The sequence below is a fragment of the Elgaria multicarinata genome, chromosome 9 (assembly GCF_023053635.1).
Source record: "Elgaria multicarinata webbii isolate HBS135686 ecotype San Diego chromosome 9, rElgMul1.1.pri, whole genome shotgun sequence".
Taxonomy (NCBI): domain Eukaryota; kingdom Metazoa; phylum Chordata; class Lepidosauria; order Squamata; family Anguidae; genus Elgaria; species Elgaria multicarinata.
This window is the reverse complement of record NC_086179.1, coordinates 17,278,527-17,298,203: the sequence shown is the minus strand read 5'-3', so window position 1 is coordinate 17,298,203 and position 19,677 is coordinate 17,278,527. Positions and strand designations below refer to the sequence as shown.

The following is a 19,677-nucleotide window of genomic DNA, read 5'->3' as shown; positions in this document are numbered from 1 at the left end:
TAGCAACTTTCACACTCACGGATGCTAGAATTATAATCCAGTCAAAAGTTAAGTACTTATAAATCCCATCTATTTCAATGGGAAAGTTAAGCATGCACTTAAATATATCCTGTCCAAGTCAATGGAACAAAGTACTTAACTTTGGCTAGATCATGCTCATCATTTTTAATCAAAGAGTTCAAGTGTCAATAGAGTATCTGTGAAACTCTTAAATGGAGAATAATGCATGGTATTGGCTCTTAAAATTCTCTTTTTTGTTATTTTTTTTTTCATTTCGTTTTTACTAGAAAGATACAGCTCTTTCAAAATAGCTGGTAGATACAGAAAGCATAAATATACAATAAGGTTTAGACACCGATTGTACTAAATGCAACAATACAAATAAGCAAACCGCAACACAAATGGTAACACAATAAAACTGTATTACATTTGTGCTTCAAATATTACAATACATTATATACATTAGTCCAAAATAAGCATCTCATGCCGAATGACACAAAAAGAAAAAAAAGAAAGAACCCAAAAACAGCAAGCCAAAAAAGAAGAAGAAAAAAACCTTCAGCAGTATGTACATTATCTTTTAATAAACATTCAACTTTGAACTGGTGCAATTTCCACTACATATATTTGCAGTCCGCCTTTTATTCCACATGACCATCCTGTCTCCCTATATCTACGCTATTCAGTAGGTTCCGCCATCATTTCTTATATACACGTTGAACAAAGAAAAGGAAAGGGGGGAAAAGTAAGAATGTAGTGCTTTAATATTCTTAGTAGCGAGGCATCAGATCAGCGAACTTGGGGTGCGTAACCTTCTTTCATTAAACCCTCCTCATAGTCCGTCTGGCATAGAATCATGTTGTTCTTTAGGAAAAATTTGTCTCCCACGCAAAATCTGGAAATACAAGGGAGAGGGGAGAAATAAAATGAAAAAAAATCCACACACACACACATAGGATTTAGTTGGCCTTTGCATCCTACCAAATAACCCCAAATCAGGTGATATGTCTTTAAGACTCGGATTACTGTAACTTGGAAAGGCCCATCATTTTTTGAAGGAGGAATCAGTCTATAGTGTACTGGTTTGGGTACTTGTATCCTTTTAAGTATGCTGTTTATAAATTCCTACTAGAGGTATGTGCAACTGCAACATTCACTTTGGACCTCAATTCAGTAACTTAGAAAACAGACCAAATTCACCTTGGATCAATTCAGAAGCCACCCATTAGACCTGGGGGGCCAAATCCGAATCTTGATTTGGAAGTCCAAAACATTGTGTCTCCCGTTAATTATCATTGGAAATCAAGAAAATGACTGAAACGCTTTTTCTGTTCCACAAAATTGGGTGACCACTGTAGGCACAGTGGCCTTCTTGTGAGAGGATGAGGCCTGCCAAATTGCAGAAATATAGCTGCAGGAGCTTTACATACCTTTACATTCTGTTGTTGTTACTGAACTGCCAATAACCTTACTTTTTCCTAGCAAATTTGGATGAATTTTGCTGCTATAGTTGCCCTTTCTGAGGGGATCTCCTTGTGAGGTAAGCAAGTGTGCCCATTTGCCCCTGCTCACTGCTACCAACTACCACTGCTGAGGCCATCAGAGAAAAAGGAAACAGCACTGTCCCACTAGGTTTAGATCGAACTCCATGTCCTGCTAGACTTTGCAACTAAAAATCTAGTGACTGAATTTGTCGTATCTTTTTAGATTGTAAACTTTCCAGCAGCAATTACTTGTAACCCACTCTTGGAACCCTTCTTTTGGATTAATTTCTATGAAAGTAACATACATTGTATAAATGTCTCTAAGCAAGAAACATGCAAAATTTCAGAAGGATAAGGGCAGGGGCTAAGGACTTATGATGAATGAAAAAAACTATTTAAGGCTCCCCACCTCCTCAACTGGCACCAAAGCCACGCAAAGTGGACATTTGGAGAACCATATAATCATAGTAGAGTTGGAAGGGACCTATAAGGCCATCGAGTCCAACCCCCTGCTCAATGCAGAAATCCACCTTAAAGCATCCCTGACAGATGGCTGTCCAGATGCATCTTGAAGGACTCTAGTGTGGGCAAGCCCACAACCTCCCTAGGTAACTGGTTCCATCCAGTAACAGAGACAGAAGGACTTGAACAGCCAACATTTTTTGAACTCAATGGTACACCTTCCAAGATCCCACAGACTCCTCACAAAAGCTTTTAATGTTCCTGTTCCTTCTTCAAAGCACACTGGTGACCCAATTGGTCAAACATCCTTCTCCAAAGCACTGGGACTGGTAAAACCTTCCACTGTGATTAGAAGCTAGAGCTGCCAGTCACAAAACTATACTCCCTTCTCTTCCTCCCCCCTCTCCCCACCCTAGTGGTTTCTTTATATGGAGAACACGGGGAGAAATGTATCAGTTTTGGGAGACACACTATCTGGGTCTCTATGTCCCTCCAAATCTAAGTGGCCAAGGCTCAGGTTCAGATTTGGTCCACTTTTTCAGTGAGCCAAGTGAGTTTCCAGCAAAATGGGAGTATATAAATGGTAATGGGTTATATACTTATTTATCTACAGAAATAAATGCATCTCGCAAATATGGATCACATCAAGTTTGACCCACTCTTGGTTCTCTCTCTCTCTCTCTCTCTCTTTGTGATGTTACAGCACAATATTAGGCACCAACCACATGACAAAAGCTTCACTGGACCATTTCACCACACTCAATTCAGTCCACATCCCCACAAATCCACATTTGGGGCCTGAGAGGGGTCATGTGAATCAGCCAAACTAATTTCACACCAAGTGTGGCATGAGTATATATTGCATTGCCTCCACAATGGGCCTGTTTCTTTTTAAAAGAGAGAGTGTTCTCTTTAAACTGAAGCTTAAAGAAAGCGAGAATGCCCCCCTCCCCACCATACAAACACCCCAAGGGGTATTTTGGTATACAGACGACTTTCGCTAATGAATGATTTTGCATCGGAGGGTCATATTCTGTTTGTGGTGAACGCTCCATCTATAAAAACATCTTGGGAGGAGCTATGTGCAGCATTCCAATTAAACGAAAGAGAGTAACCCAAATGAACTTCTTAGCATTGATGCGGATAGATGAAAACTAGTTCCCCTCGGCTAATTACCCACTTTAGTCTAGAAAGTATTGTTTAATTCGGTAATGGATTACAATGTTCTTTTTTGTCGTATAATTTTCCAAACAGCGACATCTTGGACACAATTAGGAGCAGAAATAAATGTGTGCATTGTTTACGGTAGATTTAACAACAGAGTAGCTATGGGAATAGGCTGTATATGTACTTAATTGTAACAATTTAACCTTCAAATAGCAGTGTCTGGTGTAGTTGACCCAGTAAAAGTACATATAATTACACACGTTGACCTCCCCAACCTCCGATAGCAGCCCCCCTCCCTTTTATCAGTCAGTCAGTCAGTTTCTAATGATGTTTGAAGCAGAAATCTGAGGGAATTGTCACAGAGTAAATTGTATATTGAAAGGAGGCCTTTAATGTTTTGTGAAGTTGTGAGGTTTTAAATGGAGCAGCAGTTGGACTGATTTACATTTGTAAAGATTGGAATGCTAGACAAATGGCGAACCCATTTATTTTCCAACCGGGTAGCTTTGGAAATTTATCCTTATGCTCACTAAATAGAGTGAGGGAAAATAGTGTAATAAAAAAGTGGATTGAAAAGAATTAGCTTGGCTCCTGCAGGAAAATTGGGCTGTTTATTTGCGGACTCCCCATTCCTTTCTCTCCCCTCCACCCCCCCAGTCTTTGGATTAATTCCCACTCATGGTGTTTGACTGAAAATAAAGATAACGGAAAGGTCCTGAAGACATTTAAGTTATTTATAGTTAAACCAGTTTCATAGAAAACACACTCCCCATTCCGGATTCCACCCCCACCCCTACCCCTCACTCAACGTATTTTTTTAAAAATATTTTATTATATTCCACCTACATCTAACTGAACACAGCATATGAAAATACAGAAGCAAACCAGCTCTTTTTCAAACTTATTTTTTAAAAGCTCCTGAATGGTTTTGCTTCTGCCCGGTAAACATAAAGTCAGTCAGCTTTTGCCCCAAATTACTCAGTATTTGCACCATCTTCCCTCTGATAAACATATGTGTGTGTGTGTGTGTGTGTATAAATAAATAAAACATAATTGTGTGTGTTGTGGTTGTTGGGCGGAGGGGGGAAGAGAACAGTGTGGATACTTGCTCTTATTTCTGCACTCTTGCTTTCCCTCATCTCAGCATTAGCCATGATGGCGAAGAATTATGGGAGTTGCAGCCCATCTGGAGGGTGACAGGTTATCATAGAATACTAGAGTTGGAAGGGGCCTATAAGGCCATCGAGTCCAACCCCCTGCTCAATGCAGGAATCCACCTTAAAGCAACCCTGACAGCTGTCCAGGCGCTCTTCCACACGTCGTACTGAGGGTGCTTCTATGCGCCCCCAGTGCGCCCCAAAGCGATCGTGTAACTTGCCTGTTCGAAGAGACGAGGAAGAGGCGTCCTTGCTGCCGCCGCCACCCACCTCCCTCCTCGCCGGCTGGGTCGGAGAGCTCGGCAGAAGAAGGCGGGGCGCCTTCTTCCGCCGAGCTCTCCGACCCGGCCGGCGAGGAGGGAGGTGGGTGGCGGCGGCAAGGACGCCTCTTCCTCGTCTCTTCACCAGGCAAGTACACGATCGCTTTGGGCACTGGAGTACGACGTGTGGAAGAGCCCCACTGCTTCTTGAATGACAGTAGCCTCATCTCTACTCTACTCTACTTATGGCGAAGATTCTGTTCACTGGCCATAAACTTCAGCGTTCCCCCCTCCCTGCACTAGCCACAAGTTCAGGAAAACATGTAGTTTGTCGCACAAGGGTCAGTTCACTCCTCGACTGTACCCTAACCCACAAAATTGTCATAAAGATAAAATTGGACAGCTCCCACATATACCAATCGAAGCTCTTTGGAGGAAGGATGGGGCACAAATGAAAAACAACAACTGGGAACCAATTAAAGATTTGGGATTTTTTCAGAACTTGTATTTCCTGGTTACAAAGGTTTCAGTTACGGGAGAGAGAGACAGTCAGCATATTAGCAGGATCATTGCTGATCCTGCTAATATAGAAAGGGAAAAATGTAAGGGAAAATGCAGCCGGCGATTTCATTCCGTAATGGCAGAAGTTTTCAAAGACAAGAAATGCAACCGACAAGCTCCAGAAAGGCTGTGCACAGATTGAGTTTTCAGGAGACGTGCAAGGTTAATATAATAAAGATTCTAGTTTTCCTCTTCCCCTCTGTAATGTCTAGTATATAATAATGGGCTGAATTACAGGGAAGGAGATTTTGGTTGAATATCAGGAAAAACTCAAGGCAGTCAGACAACAGAACCAACTGCTCAGAAAGGTTGTGGTTTCTCCATCACTGGAGTTATTCATGCAGAGCCTGGACAGACATCTATCAGGGATGATTTAAATTGGATTCCGGCATGGATTGGGGATGATGATGATGATATTATTATTATTGTTGTTGTTGTTGTTGTTGTTGTTGTTGTTGTTATTATTATTATTCCTGCCCCATAGCTAAAGCTCTCTAGGCTGTACACAAGAATTGATAAAAATACAAAATACAACATAACAAAAATAGTCTAAAACTTTTAACAGAAAAAATTAAAACAATTTAAACAGCTAAAAACAAATAAGCAATGTTTTTCTTAATAGACCTGTTCCAAAACAGCAGACATAGATGCCTCATAATATGCCATTAGATGCCTGGGAGTAGAGGGTGGTCTTTTCCTGGTGCCAAAAAGACGACAGTGTCAGTGCCAGATGGGCCTCACTGGCGAGCTCCTTCCACGGTCGGGCTCTGTCCCTTGTTGCCACCTTCTGAGCCTCCTTTGGAGGGGGCACTTGGAGCCCCCCCTCCAGATGTTGATCATACTGTCCAGGTAAGTTCAGGTCAGGAGAAGCGTTCCATCAGATATTTCATTCCCAAGCCATCTCAAGCCTTGTAAGGAGTGAAACTCAATGGCCTAAATGGCCCCTTCCAACTCCATGATTGCATGACTCCATCCTGCGATGGCACAATGTATTACATGTCCTTGCCCTTACTCCTCTCAATTGGCTGCCACTGGCCAGGAAACAAACTGTGACATCCAAGACGCAAAGTCAATTGTGCTCGATTTGGAGAGGGAGAAACGAGAAACAGCGGTAGCCCCAAGTAGGTTCTATCCCAAGATGTTGCGCTGTATTCCTGGTGTGTTCCATGGAATCCTTCCCCATCTCCTGCTCCATGGAATCCTTCCCCATCTCCTGTCACTCTATTTCCAGGACCCTGCTGTATCCCCCCCCCTTTGTTCATCTTTCCTTCTTTCCCCATCTTTCCCCTCTTGCTCAACCTGCCACATTCCTCCTCTTTGCTCCCACTGGCGTCTCCTCCATGTCCCTGTGCTAGTTTTTCTTTTCTATTCCCCTGCCTCTACTCGATCTCCTTCCTGCTTCTAAAGCTCCATCACACCTTGGAAGAAATGCTGGCTAACGCTGGCTACTGTCGCTTCCTGTAAACAGTAAACAAGTTACTTCCTGTTTTCAAACAGGAAGTAAACAAGGGGCACGAGGGCCATTCAGTCCCTCAGTTGTGAACACGCTGCTTCTCCCCCACAGCAGGAGAGTGCAGCAACTTTGGTTTAAAAAATATTTTGGAGTTTTTCTGGTTTTTCTTGCGGCGCAAGGAAGACCAGAAGGGGCAGAAGGCACATGAGAGGCAGACAACGTCACGTGAGCGACCTCCGAAGAATCCGTGAGTGCCCAGTAACGAGCGTACAACAAAATGCTCGTTGGATGGAGCTTCTACTCTCCCTCCTCCACCTCCTGCTACATCTTCTTTCCTTTCTCCTCTCCTGGCACACATGGCCAAAGAACCAGCACAGCCATGCTGTGAATGGGCAGCTTAGCAGATAGCACCCTCCCCTCCCTGTTGTACATGGACACACAATCAGGTCCCCTCTCTGTTATGGGGTGGGTAGTGGGTCCCCCACTCAGCTTATACGTATTTGGGCCTGTTTTTGCCTACAAAGCTGTGAGCCTGGTCCACCAAAGACTTGTTTTTATTGGGTTGGACCCAAGTTTAGACACATGCAACTGGACTGGTGGAAGCAGATTTCTTCACCCCTTCTCCCCAAGTCTGCACCCCCTCAAAAACTAAACAGTGGCTTGAGGAACCCCTGCTGAATAGTGTGAGCTGTGGTGCAGTGGAAATCCCCTCAAACCAGGTGTGAGCAAAGCTACGCTTGCAGAAGGTGCTCCATCAAATTACCAGGGACCCACGTGCAGCTCAGCCCACCTCATTCAGTGGGGCCCACAACTGTCTGTGTAGCATTTTCAAGTGTTTGAAGGGACTCACATGGGAGAGGTATCCAATTGCATGCTTCTTAATTTAGATCCAACTTATTATTTGAGTTTGTAAGTGACTCTGGATTTTTGTTTTTAAAAGCAGGGTATAAATGATTTTAAAAAATCATTGTGCCTTGAAGGAAAAGTTTCAGTTAAAAATGTTCCATGACTTAGGTGTGAAACATTCTTTGTGATCCTTAGCCTTACACGGCTCGGGACCGCAATACCTGACGGAATGCCGCTCCCGACACTATGCGCAACATCTAAGGCTTAGAAGATGGCAACAAGGGAGAGGGCCTTTTTTGTGGTGGCCCCACAATTATGGAATGATGTCCCCAACGAGGCCTGCCTGGCGCTAACATTGGTATCTTTTCAGTGCCAGGTCAAGACTTTTCTCTTTAGCAGCATGTGATGAGATTTTAATCAGTCCCGGATCTATTTTTTAGGTTTGGCTGATTGCTTGAAGTTGTTTTTAGATGTATATTGTCTTTGTGTATGCTGCCTGTTGTATGTTTTTATGTTTTTAAATGTTGCATATTGTTTTTAATGTTTTAATCTTTCGTAAACTGCCCAGAGAGGTTTGGCTATGGGGTGGTATAGAAATGTAATAAATCCTCCTCCCCTCCTCCTCCTGTGGCTTCTAAGAGTGGGATATAATTGTTAATGGAAACTCTGCAAAATTCTGTTAAAAACCAATACAATGATCAATAGCTACTAGTCATAATGGCTATATGCTACCTCCAGTATGCTGAGAACACAACCAGAAAGGTGCACTTACACTGATTTGATCTGACTTTTATACTGTTAGTTTTACTCTCCCCTGTGCCTGTTTGGTGCATTCTCTTCCCCTTCTTATTGTTTTATTATGATTTTATTAGAATGTAAGCCTAGGCGGCAGGGTTTTGCTATTTTATTGTTTTACTCTGTACAGCACCATTTACACTGATGGTGCTATATAAATAAATAATAATGATAAATAATAATAATAATGTCCCATTCGTGGGTTTCCCATGAGCAGCTGGTTGGGCATTGTGTGAACAGACTGCTGGACAAGACAGACATTTGGTCTTATTTGACCAAGGGCTCTTCCATTTGTTCTTAAAATGCAGTTTTGCACCTACAAAACTGAACCGCCCAGAGAGCTTCGGCTATTGGGCGGTATAAAAATGTAATAAATAAATAAAATAAATAAATAAATAAATAAATACAAGCCACCTCTTCTGCTGACATACTCATACTTGTAAATATTTATGTTATTGTATTTACACCCCAATTTTGGTAGCAGAAAAGGCACGGCCTCGTAAATTCGGTTTTGTAAAGGTTTGTTGTTTGTTTTTTGACAGGCAGAAAGGAAAAAGCCTCTCACCAAAGCATGCAAGTTTTCCTGCCCTACACAGAAAAAGAAACTCACCATCTTTTGTACTGAGGGTAACAAAAATCGCCTGCCTTTCTTGACTGATAAAGATTAGCTGACTTCTCACATTAAAGAAGTTTGTCTTGTATGGGATGAAGTGACAAGACAATAACTAAGTGCTAATTGTGCATAACCAACGCTAAAGATATGCAGCCCCATTACGGCATGCAATAAATGAAGCGAAGAACGCGAAAGCATTAGGCGCTTTTAATAATGACACTAGAACAGTGGTTTGGAGCAATGAGGATAGAAAAAGGCTTTTGAGTTTCAATTCAAAAGCGTGTGCAATTATTTCTTACTTGAATGGATTCTACTGGTAGGGTAAGACTGACCTTATTTTGAATGCAGGCTCTTTAGTTCTGCACCAAAACAAGGCTGATGTATAGCAACTGTAAACGGCCCTGTAACTTCTAATTGCTTAGCATTATTACGTAGTTTAAACAGTGGTTATTACTTGTCTGATATTTTAATTTTCCGCACAACGTGATGAAAAAGGTCAATTTGGCTTTGTTTTAGAATGTAATTGTCGAAAGCTATAATTATGGCAGCTGCACAATTCACATTGCATGAGGGATGTTCGAATGTAAAAAAAAAAAAAGTTAGCACAATGCTAATGAACAAAGCAGAACAGCACGGACCGCTTCTCCCATTATTTTTCTACCCCACACTAGGATAGGCAAATCTATTTATTTCTGGTCTGTATCGCTTTTGCATGATTTTACGGATAATTCTGTTCCAAGTTAAGCTGTATTTTTTTTTTAAAAAAAAAATCACACTGTGTGGTTTTTTTGGGTGGGTTGCGCTTTGCACCTCCCCATGTTTGTGTGTCTGCGGTCCGCATGAATATATGCTAACCCCACTGATACAGCTGCAAACTACGCATTTAGCATAACAGGCAGTTTGAACCACAGGCAGACCCTCAGGCCTGACCAGTCGCAAGTTACCTTTGACCACTTTTAGCGATGTTGGAGGAATCCATCCAGGGGAGAAGGTCCCATGAGCTGGCCCAACTCAGTCTACATCGAGTCAGGCCAGCTTGCAGATTTCCGTTTTTTAATATTATTATTATTGGGGGTAAAACAATTTGCAAAAATTGCGACGACAATTTGTGCAAACTATACCCGAAATTTGCGTAATTTGTGCAAATTGCTTTACACTTATAATAACAGCAATAATTAATGAAAATCTGCAAGCTGCCTCCCCAACCCCAACCCCCAAAGTTCCCAGATTTCGGGAACAATCCCCCTCCCCAAGCTCGGCTTGAATTGGGGGTGCCATGGGAATCGTTCAGGCCCCCAAAGGGCTGGATTTCCGGGCAACGGATATCCCTAAATATTTTTAGGCAGCTTCTCTGCATGTATCTTAACAGTACAGTCCTATACATCTCTCCTCAGAAGCAAGCCTTGTTGTCTTCAATGGGACTTACTCCCAGATGAGTGAGAATAGGGTAACAGCCTCAAGGACACATCACAGGAAGTGAGGAGGAGCCCTATGAGGCCTATGAATATCGGTTTCACGAGGATTGAAATCCCCACCCCCTTTGTTCAATATTACACTAAGCCAATTCCTCAATGATGTCTACCGACCAACAGTGGTGTAGTGGAGCCTGGGCACGCAGGGTCGAAGGCCTGGCCATTTTGATCAGCAGGAACCATGACATCATCTGCCACCTCCCTCAGGCTTCCCTGTTGCCTTTGAGCTTAGCTGCAATCCTCTCAGTAGTGGGGGGAGAAATGGATTTTCCAGCAACAATATATTGTTGTTGGCTGTTCCCCGATGTAATGCAAAGTATTTTTTTGTTTTGGAGGGTGGGGGTTGGCCTTGTACAGGCAATTAAGACCTATTATCTTTACAAAAGACCTGCTCCTAGTGGAGATGAAAAGCATTTCCACCAGAATCAACACAGCTGCCTGCATTTTTGGATGCTCCCGGGGGCACGGTTATGAGTGCCTGCATCTCAACATTGACTACTACACCGCGGCTGACTACGTTCAGCTTGATGGATCTCACAATTTATAGGTCTGCACTAGTCTATTTATTGTACTGTCAAGTTGAGAAAAAATCCTACTGCACCGGTAAAGCGAGTGGAAGCTTCAGTAGTTTACTTTGCAGCCACAACCAACCCATGAATCATGGGATTTGGCTGACAAGTCTCTAGTGGCTCCAATTCTCAGAGGCCCAAGCTGCCCACATAATGGGCAGCATCCAATGGGACCACTTTGTCTCTGCCGGTTCCGTTGCATTCATGGGACCCACCAGTTGCGCAACAGGGCTTTTGCGGTTGGTGGGTCACCACCAGCACAGAGGCAAAATAGGATACTACTCCACGTTTTAAAGAAGCTTTGACAGCCATTATGGTTGCTGAAAGCATAGCGAGTGAGTAATTTTGGACCTGAGTTCCACTTTCATTGTCATCTGTACATTACCATGCTGACATTCTGAACAGCCGGCTCCTAATCCCACATCAAGTTTCATGAAAAGTGATGATTTAATTTTTAAAACCTCGAAGAACCCTAGAATTTAATTCTCCATTGCACGCGACACAGTCATCACGATTCAATACACTGCTGTACCTTAGCTTTTCACATATGTATAATTAGGTGCTGCCTTTTCCTTTGTTGCCTTTTAACTCAGGAAGCTGGCCACATCTCAAGCATTCCCATGTTGAAATTACTTTGAAGCAGGAAGTCTCTGCAACCCATGTGGCCATGTAGCAAAAAAATAAATAAAATTAAAATACATCCCTGGGGGATCAATGCACATGAATACTGAGGCTGTGATCCTATGCACATTGGGAGTAAGTCCTACTGGACTCAAGACGTCTGACTGTGCCATTTCCCATGGGTTAACTAGACAAAAGTGATTCCTGCAGAGAAATAATATGGTTGGGATGGGATGTAGGGAAAAGCAGTGGTTCCTTACATACATCGGGCCCAAGTCATTTAAGGACATTATAAAAGACCTTTTTATTCTCCCAGTATTTTAACAGTCTATAAATAAATTTCAACTTGGTGTTTTAAATTTGTAATTTTGCATTGCTGCTGTTTTTATCTGGTTGAGCTTTTATATTGTATTTTGTACTATGGTTTTATACTGTTGTTTTATACTTCGAATGTTTTTAATTTTTTGTGAGCCGCCCAGAGAGCTCCGGCTATTGGGCGGTATAGAAATGTAATAAATAAATAAATAAATAAATAAATAAATAAAATTATCAAATCAAGGGCAGTTGTGCCCTGAAGACGATGGCAAGATATTGTGCCCGGTGCCATCCTACTCTAGGTCAGTGCCAAGTTGGCTTCAGCTTGTGGAAGGGGACCAAGTAACCCTCTTACCTCTGATTACAAAGTTGACATGCAAAGCAGTCCAGGTGGTAAACATTGTCCTTGGCTCTCATCACCATCTCAAAAGCAGGGATGAGTTTGCTGCAGGCAGCACAGTTTCCTGTAACACCGAATAACCTAGGGGGTGGGGAGAAAGAAATACAGAAGAGGAGAGAAAGTTGGCTTGGAGGCAAAAAGTCCACAGTACCCAATATCATACCTGCATTCCTCTCTCCTTCCAGATGTCTAAAGCTGTATTTGAGTTCACAATGAGATTAAATGCCTCTGGGACATACTGAAATATAAGTGGACTGGTGGGTGAGTGAGAAAGAGGAGGGAAGACCCATCTCATCTATACTTGCAGATCAGTGTTTGACCATCATAAAGCTTTCTACAAGTATCAGAAAGAATCAGTACTGTGGGAAATAATTTAGTGTGTCTTTTCTTCCTCGCCCAGAAATATACATAACTAGTCTAGAGTAAGAACATAAGTGCCATGCTGGATCAGACTGAGGGTCCATCTAGTCCAGCACTCTGGTCACACAGTGGCCAACCAGCTATCAGCCAGGGACCAACAAAACAGGACAACAAACAACAGTACCCTCCCACCCATGTTCCCCAGCAACTGGTGAATATAGGCTTACAGCCTCTGATACTGGAGGTTGCACGTAGCCATCAGGATTAGTAGCCATTGATAGCCTTCTCCTCCAGGAATTTATTCAACCCCCCTTTTTAAGGCATCCAGATTGTATTCCATAGTTTGATTATGCACTGTGTGAAGAAGAATTTCTTATTTTCGTCCTGAATTTCCCACCAGTCAGCTTCATGGGAGGACCCCCTTTGGGTTCTAGTATTATGGGAGAAGTAGCCTTCCCCAAACTGTAGCCCTCCAGATGTGGTGGCCATAGTAGCTGAAGCTGATGGGAGTCTGCAGTCCAACACATCTGGAGGGCACCGGGTTGGGGAAGGCTGCTCTAGACCTCACTTGATGGGGTGGCGGAGGAGGAGGGCTTCTCATTCTTGGGAAGAAAAGAAAGAAGAAGAAAAAAACCAGAACTACATTAGCAAAACATTAGTCGATGGTGAGTATTCAAGGGTGGGATGTTTGAAAGTGCAGTTTGAAAATGGCTTCTTGGATTTGACTGTAAATACGGGAGTCTGCTGTAAAACCTTGGCCTCTCCGCTATTTATTTATAACACACGTGCTTTCGCATAAGAAGAAATAATACTTTGGCGCCGGCATGGAGGGGAAGCTTCTATTCTAGTCATTTTTGACACCTAGTGCTAAAAGCTTTACCATTATTAAAGAACATTTTATGAAGAAGTCATTTAAAGCGTCAGAAAGCATTAGTGGTTCATGCACCTTGCCACCCTACACCATGCTTATAGCTATGATTATGTTATTCAAGTAGCCTATTAAAGTAAATGAGGCAGTCAACTATATATATAGCCACATTAGTAGTGCAGGGATATTATATTGTAGGAACAATTTCAAATCTCTTCTAAAATGTTTTAACTTTGGTGTTAATTCCCCCCCCCCTCTTTTTAAAACAGCTGTGCATGTCCTCTTCCCCACCTTCCCCAAGCAAGTTTCAAGACAGTGTTTTCTTTTCCCTAGGATGGTACGTTACAATAATAAAATAATCCTATACACATCTACATAGAATTTTAATTCTGCTACGGAAGGATTATAAAGTTTTGTGGTTTTTTTGCTGCACACACCACCACCGGGTTTTGAAACCCACTTTAATGTAAAGCTACTTAATGCATGCAAATGGAGTCCCCCCCCTCTCTTTCTTTTTTTAAAGAAAGCAATGCTCTTCTCTGTGTATAGTAGTTAAAGCCATTTTCAAGTATGATAGAAAGTAGATGAAAATGCCACATCTGCCGCTTTCCTTTTTGCTCTTCAACATCAGGCTGACAGCAGAAAAATATAATGGCTCTCGAGGGAAACACCAAATTAAAAGCAGTTCTAAGCTAATGAATTCAAAGGTGCTACAGTAGAAAACTTAGTTTGGCAACACACACAAATGGATGCAAGCCTTTCCATTTTGCAGAACTGAACCCAGCTCTCTGCCAGTAAGCCCGCTGAGCTCTGATACGGGCTCAATATGCATATTCTGCATAATACATGTGGCGTGTTTATTTTTAATGTTCTGAACCATTTTCTACTGATTGTCTGATGTGCTGATTATTTTGTGTGTTTTTGTAAAGTTCTGAGATAAAAAAGACACACAAGGCTTAATCATCAGCGTCCCAATGTTCATCAACTCCTGTTAGATTTATTATTCAAGCTCATGTCAACTTCATTTTGCTAATTGTGAAGAGTGACGATTAAAATTATATGTGCACACACACAATTGTCTCTCTATCTATATTCCCTTTCCCAAAGATTCCATCCCAGCAATTCTCAGACAGAGACCCTCTTCAGATGACACGCTAAGCCACGGTGGTTAAGCATTTTGAGCTAAACATTGTGGCTTAGCATGTTGTGTGAACCACTCCTAACCATGGTGGCTACTTCACCATGGTTTAAACACGCTCACTAGCCATTTGCTGCAAAAGGGTTAGTGGCCCAACCATGGGTTGGTGTGTTGTCTAAACAGGCCCATGGTCTTAGTGAGATTACCAGATCAGAAATAAAGTGCCTCCAGCAAGCCTATGCGGCAGGGTCTTGCTATTTACTGTTTTACTCTGTACAGCACCATGTACATTGATGGTGCTATATAAATAAACAATAATAATAATAATAATAATAATAATAATAATAATAATATCACCTCAAGGCCTGATCCTATGACAGGACATATTGAGTCTATTGCTCATAAAAGAACCTAAATGAAACTTGTGCCCGGCACAAGGGCTTCCAAAACAACCTTATCATTTATTTATTTATTATTTATTAATCTGCAATATTTATATAACCGCTCCCCATTCAAAATTTCAGAGCGGTGTACAAGATAAGATAAAATAAAAACCGAATAAAACACTTTAAAATAGATTTTAAAAGAAGTAAAATGAAATGTGAACAGTGGCTGGTAATTAAGGAAAGGCTTCTCATAAAATACTTATTTGGTGCTTCTCTTTGGGTGGCAACGTGTCCTACTTTACTGAGGGCAGTCCTCTATTTGAAGGGTTGCCCAGTTAAAGTTTTGTTTATTTATTTATTTATTACACTTATATACCGCTCCCATAGCCAGGGCTCTCTGTAAAAAGAACTGTAAGAAAAGAGAGCATCAGCGGCCTTGAATTTTCCTGTGAAGACACTGAGCAGGCACAGTGGGCATCTGGTCACAGACTTCTCAACAATGACACCTATCCCACTACGTAATGTAAAAGCAAGCTGCATCTGAGCACAGACGTATTGTGTACATGACGGGAGAGAATTTAATTTCAGATCAGTTCTTGATAAGGATTTACCCAAAGTCCTTCATATTTGAGACAAAAAGAACTTCAGATTAAAAAAAAAAATGCATGTGGGAGGAACCAAAATTAACATATTTGTCCATCCAGGCTGAGGACTTTGAGGGTTTTACACTTAAAAATCTGGGTGTGAAACTTGTGTTTTGAAACATGCCAGTGATGAACTGAGGTTGCCACCTCTCTTTTTCTGACAGGTTCCTCATCTTTAACAGCTACCTGGCAGGGTGGTACATCATGGGGCTCTCCATGCTGGAAATGGCTGTACCTATAGAATTTGGCCAGTGCAGATGGGCGATAATTTTGTTTCAGTTCATTTTTGATAACCATTTCCCAACATTCACAAAGTTCTTCATATTCGGGAGAAAAAGAACTTTAGATTTTACAAATTAGGATGCAGAAGGAAGTGAGTATGACAGATTTGCCCAACCTAATCGTGTGCTGACCAGGGATAGGGCGAGAAAGTGGATAAAGTACCTCACATAGACTCAAAGGAGGAAAGGCATCAACTAAAAAGGAGGTTAAAAGAGGACACATATTTGTATATGTATAGATGCAAATTTAGAAACAATTGCTATAATTTCAATAGAAATACAATAAAGCTCACCATGGTGGAAAAGACTGTGGCCGTGCCTACTCAAGTCCTTTGATGGACAACTTCAAAAATGACTGCTGTTCTCCCTTCTTTTGGTTCTTTATCTTTAAACCAGACTTGGAATGTGCAACCTTTCAAACAGAGGGTGGCTTCAAACAGAGGACTGTCCGTGGTAAAGTAGGGCAAATGGCCTCCCTATCAGGAGGCATTTGGAATACAGATTCTGTTCCAATCATGGGCTAAAGTCTGCTGGTAGATTCCCAGATACATTTCATGTTTGAATATCATCACATCCATTAGCCATGAGATTAAAAACACCAAAATAGGAACCATCATCTACCACCACACCAAAATTGACTTAATTCTTTCCTGCAGTTCAAAATATTGCAATGGAATGTTGCTATTTCCAGGTTTTGTGGGTGAAAAATCCCATTTTCTCCATGGAAACCCTTCCAAAGCAGTCTAGGTTTTGCCCAGACAAAAGCCAATGAAAGCTTTTCATCGAGCATTCCAACACTTGCAAATGTGATTTTTTTCCCCTTTTATTTTTAGTGATCTCTATGGTGTTCTTAAGAGTGGAACAATGGGGAAAGATGACTGAGATACATTTGGCTCTAAATCAAAATATTTCAGGTACTATGTTGCAGGTGGAGGATAAAAGTTGGGTTCTTCCCAAGACTCTGGGCATCAGAATTGTTGTGTATATTATTTATTTTACATACTTTTATATTGCTTATTTACTTATGTTACAATCAACCTCTAATATCACCAAGAGATGCTGTAATAAGTAAACCTTAAACTAAATAAATACAATGAAATGACAGCTAGGCAGAGTAGCTTAGGGCGCAATCCTATACATGTTTAGTCAGAAAAAAGTCCATGCTGGCTGGGAAATGTTCAGAGTTGGAGGGCTTTTTTCTGTCTAAAACATGCAGAGGACTGCACCCTTAGAGTGTTTTATAGTTCAGCAGAATCTAAAGCATAGTGTGACATATACAAGGGCAGGGCCCTCCTTTTCCTCTTTTTGTGGCCCCTGTTGTCCCAAAAAGTGCCACCATCATCCACCCAGCGACTAGACTTTAGAGTGAGACTTACAGCAGAATGCTACAATTCCCATCAAGCCTCAGAAGTAAATCTCACAGAGTTCAATGGCACTTACTCCCAGGTAAGTGTGTACAGGACTGCAGCCTAAGTTGGCCACACTTAGATCCTCTTGAAATCAATGTGAAAAAATCAGACACGCCCAACTTAAAGTCCCACTGATTTCAATTGGAACTATGGACAACTGAAGGCCTGTTCAGTCGTTCAAAAGAATCAACATGCAAGGGGAGGGACCAGTCCAGCCCCACCCCTTTCCTTCGTTGCATTTGCACCCTCTACTCATGAAGGATGACTGTTTGAAGCGGAGTGCCTCCTCTAACCGTGGGAACTTTCCATGTAATTGAGAACTCTCATTTTTCAGCATTCTCAATTGCATGAAGGGCTCCCATGGATAGGAGCCCTTAATGCCATGGAAAGGTATTAACTAAAAAGGAGGTTAAAAGAGGATGCTCCCCACTTAATTTTGTTTGGATTCAACCCTACATGATGGATCAAAGAGCTGAGCAAGTGAACACAGCACACAGCTTCATCAAACCCAAGACAGCCCAAACGTCAGCCTTTGAAAAACGGCATGGGCAGAGTCACACATGCTTCCCCATGTAGAGTATTCCATAAGGCCTCTGCTGACTTCCTTACATGGGAGAGAGGATATTATGAATTAAGATGGTAGAGTGCACGCCACGGCCACACATGTAAATCAGGCTGTATAACCAGCTTTTAGCGCACCACTTTGCCGCTCCAACAGCTACTCTGTGCAAGAGCATGGCAAAATCCAATCAATGGCCATAGCTAGACCTAAGGTTTATCCCAAGATCATCCCGGGTTCGTCCCTGCCTGAGCGCTGGATGCCCTGTGTGGCACTTAGATGAACAGGTTTGACCCCAGGACAATCCTGGGATAAACCTTAGGTCTAGCTATGGCCCAAGGTAGCTTAAGCATATGTTGTCAGTATGCACACAATCCTTACAGCTTGATGGAACAACTTGTAGCCCTTGAGATATTTTAGCCTACAACTCCCACAATACCCCACCATTGGATATGGTGACCAGGCTGATGGGAATTGTAGGCCAAAACATCTGCTCCGTGGAATATAGGAAGCTGCTTTATACTGGGCCAGTCCACGTGATCACCGTAGGTTAAACAAGTCATGGTGGCTTGTTTAAGCCACAGCACATGCTGGGCACCATTTGCCTAATCGCTGGTTCAGATAAAACTTGTCGTGTCATCCAAACCCGAGCAGGATGGCTTGTTAAAGGGGAAAACAATCCTCAAATAATCCTACAACCCATGCATTATTTGAGGGCTGTTTCCACCTCCAACAACCCATGCTGCTCCAATTTAGATGACACAACAAACTATGCCTGGGCCGAGTGATTAGGCAAATGGCACGCACCATGGCTTGTTTAACCCATGGTGATCATGTGACCCAGGTTAGAGTCAGACCATTGGTTCATCTAGCCCAGTATTGTCATCACTGACTGGCAGCGGCTCTGCTGGGTTTCAGGCAGGGATTTCACCAGCCCTAACTGGAGATGCTGGGGCTTGAACATGAGACCTTCTGCATGCAAAGCAGGTGCTCTGCCTACTGAGCTATGGTCCTGCCCTGTTCTACAGCTTTGCAGGGAGTACAAGAGGAGTAAGAAAGATACACAGGGTTGGTAGATTTGGCTGGTTGTTTCTTAAATCCATGTTATGAACCTGTAAAGCCGCCTCGTATCAAGTCAGACCAAGCCAGGGAGGTTAGGACTGAGAGTGGCATCCCAAAATCAAATTGACCCAATCTGGGGAAGAGCTGTAAGCGTTGTGTGTAAAGACTGTGAACCATTACAAAACAGGGGCATCTATTATGCATAAGATCGTAAAACTGGATCAGACCAAAAATTGCTCATCCAGACGATTAATTGATTTTATTTATTTATTAAAAATATTTATGGGCTACCCTTCATCCACATGGGTGGTGCACACTACACATGCGTAACACTAATCGTAAGAATACCGTAATATAAAACGATAAAACAATCCCCATAAAACAAGATAAAACACAGAGCCAGCTAAAAACAAGCAAAGTAGTCTAAACAATATATCAACTTTAAAACACCTGGGTGGAAAAGATTGCAACATCATACTGCTACGGGGTGAGCGTTCTGGAGTCAGGGCACTAACGAGAGAGAAAGCATACAAAGCCCTAAACAACTTGGGAACAGGATATTGGGGAGAGCACCTTCTCTCTTACCAGCCTGCCTGGTCACGGAGGACATCAGAGGGCATGCTCCTGGTGGTTCCACATGGACCTATGGCCCGACTGGAGTCCACCATGAGAAGAGCCTTTAGTGTGGTGGCCCCTTTTCTTTAGAATTCCCTGCCCCTGGAGGCACCAACACTGTGCTGCTTCTGGTGCCTCCTGAAAACAGTTCTTTTCCAGGAAGCATTCTTTAACTGACCC

General features: G+C 42.3%; 1 protein-coding gene across 1 annotated transcript in view; it reads right to left on the bottom strand.

Annotated features, from left to right (window-relative positions):
* Positions 1-305: 305 nt before the first annotated feature.
* LMO3 (LIM domain only 3) overlaps positions 306-19,677 on the bottom strand; it is a 95,977-nt gene continuing 76,605 nt past the window's right edge. Inside the window, exons 3-4 of the mRNA XM_063134416.1 lie at positions 12,131-12,256; positions 306-895 (exon numbers count right to left, since the gene is read on the bottom strand). Of these exons, the coding sequence (XP_062990486.1) occupies positions 790-895; positions 12,131-12,256 (232 nt within the window). The 3' untranslated portion in view covers positions 306-789. The remainder of the gene's footprint in view (positions 896-12,130; positions 12,257-19,677) is intronic.